Below are 8,526 nucleotides of genomic sequence, written 5' to 3' on the forward strand. Positions count from 1 at the left end.
ATTATAATAACAATAACAATAAAAGAAGTGCTGGTGCTAATACAATTGTGACATGTTCGGAATTACCGCGGTATATCGTGAGATCAAATTTGTCATGATACCGAGCTCCAATGAAAGGATACCTCTTTGACTGACAGACTGGTCAGAGTTATTTCCCTTTCCCCGTCCGCCAACGCAGACCTAACTCTACTTCGGAAAACGTTCAGTAGATGCCAGCTAAATTGTATAAATTGATTCTTGAACAAAAGTGAAGGAACATATCAAGTCAAACGTGAATCATATACAAAATTAATTTTCTGAGAGAAAAAAACATCCACTGAATAAGTCAAATAGAGGACACATAGCTTTTAAAGCATGATACAAAAAAGGTCTTTATGAATATGAAAAAATGAGTTACTATTTTGTAGGAGTGAAGAGAGCGGAATAAATAATTGGGTTGGAAGAGACAGTGTACATCCATATCAAACAGCAAAGAATAACAATAAAATAAATAAATAAATAAATAAATAAATAAATAAATAAATAAACACGATAACCGAACAACTTGTTCAGTGTGCAAAATGTACCCCGAAAAAAGAAAACCTTTCCCCAATGCAAACTACAATACCATTTGCTCCGTCAAATAACGACAATTCCTAAATGAATACATTTTGTGTCTAAGATGGTCTATTATAAAAAAGATTGAGAGAGAGAGAGAGAGAGAGAGAGAGAGAGATACACGGAGGCGGGGAGGCTGTTGTTTTTCTAAGAATGTTTATTGTCGCCTGCTATCCCACAAATCTGAATATGCCAGAACACAATAACATATTCGTTTCGTGATTTGTATCCCAAGATAAGCCCTTGTAGTTCAGGACGTATCCCTTTTGCATACACGATTATCAGGTACGATAATCGAAACACAGAAGCTGCCCTTGGCTGACATACCAGATAAAAATGCACTAGAATGTAAAGACCGAGGTTGCCCTAGGCTGACATACGATATAAGCTAGATTCAATGATATAAATACAAAGGTCACCTCAAGGTGCAATCAATGATTATCGAAACGTTTTGCTTTGACCATGGTTGATTAGTTTTCTTCATCAATTAAGATAGTATTTAGAAACCGAGTGATTAAAAAAAAATATGAAAATGCACAGAACAGTTTACCTTTGTCAAGATAACGTATCTGAGGAATGTGAAAATATGTCCGATGATGGTATCCGGTAGGAAAATGAAGGACGATTGGATTTTGTTTTAGAGTGTAATTTCAAGGATTATATATTCTTCGTTTTTTTTTAATTCTCGATTTTCTGTCTTTAATTTTTGTTTCGGTCTTTTATTTTTGTGAAATCGCTCGTTCATGGTTGTAACAAATCTCTCATTCAGGATTGTAAAATTTCAATTCATGATTGTAACATCTCCATTCATTATAGTAAAATCTCTCATTCATGATTGTAAAATTTCAATTCATGATTGTAACATCTCTATTCATTATTGTAAAATCTCTCATTTATAATTGTAAACTCTCTCATTCATGATTGTAAAATCTCCATTCATTATTGTAAAATCTCCATTCATTATTGTAAAATCTCCATTCATTATTGTAAAATCTCTCATTCATGATTGTACAATTTCCATTCATGGTTGTAAAATCTCCATTCATGATTGTAAAATCTCTATTCATGGTTGTAAAATCTCTCATTCATGATTGTAAAATTTCCATTCTTTATTTTACAAAAAAGGTAAGATGATATTATAACACCAATTTCCAAGTTGAACCATTTCGGTCCCCATTATCTCAGTACGAATCCACTGTTGTAATCATACAGATCTGCATTAAACAATCGAGCAAAAAACTAGAACAAAATGAAGGAAGGATGGAGAAAACTAACGGCTCAACAGGACGACGGGAATATTGGATGGATGGATGGGTGTATGGACGGACCGACGGACAGACAGACAGATAGATAGATAGATAGATAGATAGACAGATAGACAGATAGATAGATATGGAGTAAGGTAGGGAGATAGCATTTAAATTGATGAATTGCACAATTGGACACGAGACATACACTCACATACACACGTATGAGAGAGAGAGAGAGAGAGAGTACGTGGATGGATTAATACAAAACTTGTTCTCACTCCAAATACATAAAAACTATTTAGATGCAGAGAACAACAGGTGGAAGAGGAGTTCTATTTATGTTAATTGTACTACAATCATTAAATCTAAGTCCGTTAAATTGCCAGTTGTAATGCTGTTATAGAAAGTGTTGCCCAAAGTGGAATTTTCTCATAATAATAAATATATTGAGATACAAATCAGTCATAACTAAAAATATAATTTATTACTCATAGTGATTTTTAAAATCCAAATAGATTAACAATTCTAGTGTTGATCTTCTTTTATTGCCATGAAAATAATATTATAATTTTCATTTGCGTGATGCATACATTGAGGAGTTGATTACCAAATAACCAGAACGTGAACATGTAACCTTTGTTGTATATCCAGAAATAGTTTAGCATTCATGAGCCAGGGGTAGAATGCAGATAAATAGCGCCATGATCCCCATCCCCCACATGTTCACAACACCCGGGATAAAATTAATAATAATAATAATAATAATAATTTACATAAACACTATTCCAAGCCTCTTCGGGTGCAATAGGTTTGGATAAAAAAAATAATGTAAATGTAATTAAAATAGGATTATCAAAAATGCTGAATAATCAGCACAACATAAACTTAATAACTAAATATAAAAAAATAAATAAATAAATGAAAACTTAATTATATTGTTCGTATTATCACTAAGCTAGTTACAGTCAAGCTTTGAATGTCTACACGAATTACGTAAGAAGACGGGATATTTGTTCTTATTAAATTTTGAAGAATTTTTTAAAATTGTTAGATATAATCATTAAACGGCATACGTGTTTTATTCTGAATCTGTCGAAAGAACCAGTTTGAAATGGCATAGGGATACTTGGATGCGTTTAAAGCCATATTAAACGAGTTCTTTCCCCCGACTCACTACGAACACTCTGCAGTTTTATATTTACTAACACACCCGATTTTAAGCTTTCTGAATACTTTCAACTTTACTGTATGAATGATACTTAAATCAAATTGGAATCTATAAAAGTTCGATTAACTGCGTTTAAAATTAACTCGGCAATAACTTCAAAGAAGACAATCTGGCAGTTTGAAGTTTGATGTGTACGACAGAAATACCGACGGAACGGCTGTATCGAAAGCAGGATCAAGCATTTAAACGGGAATGTAATACATGTACATACTGGTCATTAACAATACGTCCTTCACATCAGACAGCAGTTAATAATTTAACTTATGCCTAACGATAAATTCCAATTTACTGAGGAGAAAGATATTACAATGCGGGAAGCAGCAAATGACCCAGCATGGCCGTACAAGAACACAGGAAAAGCCAGAAAGATTAAGGGAGAAGTAAAGGTAGCATACATATGTAAGCAGACATACTTTGCTCAGTTTGGTTTCAATCGGCTAGTTTAAATACGAAATTTTCTATACTTTATCAGCAGACTTGTTAATTTACCTATAAGAATGGAATCCATCTACAGTATTTGGAAGAAGTGTTAGATTCGTAACGTACAATTACCACAAGGTTTCATTTGCGTCCAGTATTACTCACTGTCCAGATCATTCCATAAAAAATAATACCGATACCACTGCAGATCCGCAAGATGCAGGGGTGTTCTGCATTTTCCGAAAACAAACAACTAGGGTCATCCAGGCCTCGTTTTAATAAAACATGTCAGTTTTTAATATATTGTTAGCTCAACATTTTCAGACGACATTGTTTTAGAAGTACATCCTATACATTGCATAAAGATTATGTTTTATATGAAGTTAGTGACAGTAAGTGGAATAAATATTGCAGAAATCTTAAGTCATGATATTCCACGCAGGATCCAACTGTGACCTGATTAAGTGCTTGAGCTGACACGATTTAAGAAAGCGGATCAGACGTATCTATTGTTTTATCTCATTCTTCTTTTCAACGACGCTTAAAATGAAGCAATCCTCGCTAAAATGTTTTCCATGGGTAACAATAAACTTGTTTTTCGATTGATTGAAAGCAATCTGTCTCGGAAATACTGGTATCACCCTGTAAAACACTTTCAGACATATCCCTTCTGGGCTGACGATGTGCAGATTCCGTGATGTCGATCCCAGTATAAACAAGAAGTCGAGTCGATCAACATCAACTCCGTGAGGATTCTTCAGATCTGTATGTAAGTAAGAGAACCGCAAGTTTCCGTCGATTGCAAAACTGTATACCGTGTCAGTAGCGGAGAATGAAATGTATATTATGTTCTTGGCCTTGTTCACCGCGATGTGCGTGGTCCCGCCTCCCTTATTTTCCTCATCAAGTTTCCGATAATGAATTTTCTTTCCTCTTGTTGTATAAATTCCCCAACAACAAACTCCCGTTTCTTCTGTGAAGCCAGATATGGCAAGTTGATTTGAATTCAGTGCAGTCACTGCCCAGCACCGGAAGTCAATTGGAATTCTCTCCCTTTCATCCATTTCCATTTTGACACTCAACATTTGAATCACTTGACTGGTAGGTACTGCTAATGCAACCTTATCTTTCGACACATAACATACACTTTGGGGAGGGAAGGGCAAGTAGTGAACGGACCTGAATAGACACGAAGAATCGTATAGACAACATCTGCTGTTCACATTGTCAACCAGCAAAATTTGATCATCCGGAAGAAATGTGGCGCCTGTAAAACGTGACTGCCCATCATAATTAATAGGAGTTATTGCGATGAATTCCATAAAGGTATCGATTTTAAATGGTATTTCCGATTTATTGCCATCGATTTCTGACCCGTTTCCTTTTTCGTTTTGATTAGAGGTTGATAATTTTACGATTGACCCTACCGCCTTACTTTCTGTATTCTTACTCGTTGTATTTTGAGACATTTTGTCATGTGTAAGTTTGTTATTGCTGCTTTTGCCGGTTGGTTTCAACTGTTTCCCACTATTTTTCTTCACATCTATTGATTTGGTGGACAGCTGAGGTAGGGAGGTATTTTCCTTCGTGTCTGTTGATTTGACAGACATCTGAGGTGGGTAGGTGTTTTCCTTCATGTTCACATTTTTCTTATTGTGTATACCTTTCACGGATCTGTGGGTTTTATCACTTACGGACGGTAAATTAAATTTCGAACTGGCTTCAACATTTGTTACGCTCTTTACACGAGATTTGGTCTCTGTGTCGTTGACCTTTTCATTTGCTTTCATTTTGCGTTTCACTGATCCATCTCGAGACTCCTCTTTAACTTGGAGCTGTAACATTTCATGTTCATCTAGAGCCATAAATTCTGTAATCACGTGATTGAGTCGAAAATTAATCTCCACAATCCTCATATGCGACACAATTCTATCCATCTCCTCCTTGTATTTCAACAATTTTTGCTCCAATTTGTTCACGACAAGGAACAACTCCTCCGTTGTTCCTATATTATTGACGATTTCTAAAATATTTGTACACATTCTGATCGATGCCACCAAAGACTTACATTTCCGGATTTCATCTAACTTCCGTTTTGATTCCACATCAAACACCTCAGAACCCTCTTTCTTAATTTTAATCCATAGAGAATCGTATAAGACGTCATTTATCCTACCTTCTAGACTGCTAATTTCATGTGGCATATCTCTAATCCGCCCATGGAACACTTGAAGGTTCAGTTCATTTATTTCTACCAATTTATTGAAGTCCTCCTCGACTTGAAAAAGCTTCATCAACATGTCTCTTGACGACGTTTTTCTCATCATAACGCTGATGTACTGCCCTAGTTTTGTAAATTTTTTACACCTGCGATGCCTTGATTTGCATCTCACGCAACATACAACACCGTGATCGTGACACAGATAGTTATTTTCTCTCCCATAATGCTCTGCACATTTGAAGAGTTGATGAAAGCAGGACGGTAGTGAAGAATTTTCCATCTTAGAGGCAATATTTTCCAGGATCATGTCATTATTGGACTGCGCGCTAGTTATGCATCCTTTACAAGAGGTTTGCAAACAGACTTTACAACTAACTACAGAAGAATAAGAACTTTTATCGGTCCTTGCGGTGGCAAAATCTGTATCCTTTGAATTGTCATTCACTGCTTGCTTGATTAAATCTTGTGTTTCTGGGGCTCCTGTTAGTGTTAAATTTTGTGCAGTCCGTTTCTGTTCTTTGTCTGCCATTTGTACCTCTGCAGCAACCTTTTGTACGTCGGCTTCAAAAGATGCTTCGTGATTGGTTTTCGGTGATGAAGTTGTGGTTGTATTAAAAATTGCTCCATGACCTGGTTTCAGTAACGTTGTTGGTGTTGTTGTATTACAACATGCTTCATGATTGGTTTTCGGTGACGTTGTTACCGCTGTTATATTACCAGAATTCCTATCGGAACTATCTTCAACATTAATCATACTTGAATTATACGCCTTTTCTATATCATCTAACTGTTTGTGCTCACCATAAGCCGTTAACCTCAGTACGGAAGTATTTAATGGAAACATGGATGCCCATTTAAGTGCCCCCTTTTCTTGAACGGGCAGGTATATCAAAGTTGTACATACTGGACATTCGAAAAAGCCGTATATATTCCTTTTCGGTGCTGATTGTCTGAGATACGTGGTTAAGCATGTGTGACAAAACGTGTCCATGCATGGAAGGATTCTGGGGTACAGGAAATCTTTAAAACATAGCGGGCACACCAGTCTAGTACCGTCAGTTAAATCCATCCTTGAGCTTATATTCCCCTGTAAACTTTCATCATCTTCCATGACTACATTTGTATTTCATACATATATAAGTTTAGTTTTCAAAATCTATGTGTACATTATATTCAGATGTTTTCATAGGATGGACATGCTGAATACAGTTTCGTGACGGTGATATAAATCATCGACACATTGTACATTCATAATTCTCAAACTTATGAATTCCGTTTTTATCTATCATTTTATTTTTTTTCCTTTTCCGTATGAAATAGTACATTATAAATTCCCTTCCAAATTCATTACAGAAATAGTACATTCATGGTTGTCGTATTGGTAAATTCCCTTCCATTTTTCATATGAGTTAGTAAATTACGAATTACACTTTTATCTAACACTCCCTTCAATTTTCCAGATGAAAAAGTACAGTCATGGTTGTCATACATGTAAATTCCCCTCCATTTTCCATATGAAATAGTACATTATAAATTCCATTCCATTTTCCATATGAAATAGTAAATATCCTCTTGTTCAATTAGGGAAATAATAAATGTTAATTACAAATTAAGAATCATGCGTCCATATTGTATACTACATCTCTGTAAAAGTCATAGCATTTTTTTAAGATGTACATCTCCATGTGGATCGTTTTTTTCTTCTTCCATTTACCTCGAAACGACATTTTACTGTAGCAACTGCTTGTTCCGGATCAAACATTTTCTTGTTGACTTGGTCAAAGTACACAGTTAGTTGAATAAAACTTACAAACGATTAGCACACAGTTTCCAGATTTGAAAATCAATACCCTCATTCAATACCGTCCTTATAACTGAACGGGACGGAATTTTTTTTTTTCTCCCGTAGATAGGAAAGCCTGTTGCTTAGGCAGGGTCAAGCGTATGTGACAACGTCGTATGTTTGTCTTTAGATAGAAATGGCACTCATTCAAAACCTCAGAGGTGTGTAACCACCGGTGAAATTTAAACCACATAGTACCGCGTAACACTACGCTCGAAAAGAATTCTAAGACGAACTGTTCAAGTCGTGTGCTATGAAACATTTATAGATACGTATCGTACGCATAGTTACCTTTCCAGGTGTAAATTTTGTTGAATGATATAAAATGACGCTTGATCTCGGAGCTTTCTCTCATCATCATGTTTGAAGTAAAACGATTACATAAAGTACCCTTGCGATTAACGCGTTTCAAATACCTGTAAATACATTGTTGGATTTCTATAATTAAAGTTTATATGTACCATGATAACCCTGTATCTCTAACTATGATCTCAATCACGTTTTATTCGGTGCATAAATGTGTACAAGTGCACACAAACAGTAGGAATTAGAACAAAAGAAAAATAAACAAAGCGTTTAAAAAATAAAAGAAACAACGTTTACCCTAAAATTCACACACTGTGGCATTAAAATAAATTACTAATATTGAAGGGAATGAAGAAACAATAACATTCACTATATATTGTGGTGGCGGCAGTTGTAGACGTTGTTGCATTAGTAGTAGCAGCAGTAGTAGTAGTAGTAGCAGCAGCAGCAGCAATAAAAAGGGTGATAGTAATAGCACGAGAATTATGTAGCATTAGTAGTTAGAGTAAAAGATGATAGGAGGGGGAGAGATAACACCTACTGTACTTGCAGTAGTAGTAGTATTAGTAGTAGTAGTAGTAGTGATAACATTAGTAGTTAGAGTAAAAGAAAAGAAAGAGGAGAGGAGAGATAACACCTACTGTAATTAAAGTAGTAGTAG

At 35.4% G+C, this 8,526-nt stretch overlaps 1 protein-coding gene across 1 annotated transcript; it reads right to left on the bottom strand.

The window, feature by feature from the left end:
* Window positions 1-4,001: 4,001 nt before the first annotated feature.
* On the bottom strand, window positions 4,002-6,827 carry LOC149791985 (uncharacterized). Its single transcript, XM_089969511.1, has one exon. It carries the CDS (start codon window positions 6,825-6,827, stop codon window positions 4,002-4,004), a length of 2,826 nt encoding a protein of 941 aa, XP_089825637.1.
* Window positions 6,828-8,526: the final 1,699 nt, after the last annotated feature.

Source organism: Sinohyriopsis cumingii, chromosome 9 (assembly GCF_028554795.1).
Source record: "Sinohyriopsis cumingii isolate HCF-2022 chromosome 9, ASM2855479v2, whole genome shotgun sequence".
NCBI lineage: Eukaryota > Metazoa > Mollusca > Bivalvia > Unionida > Unionidae > Sinohyriopsis > Sinohyriopsis cumingii.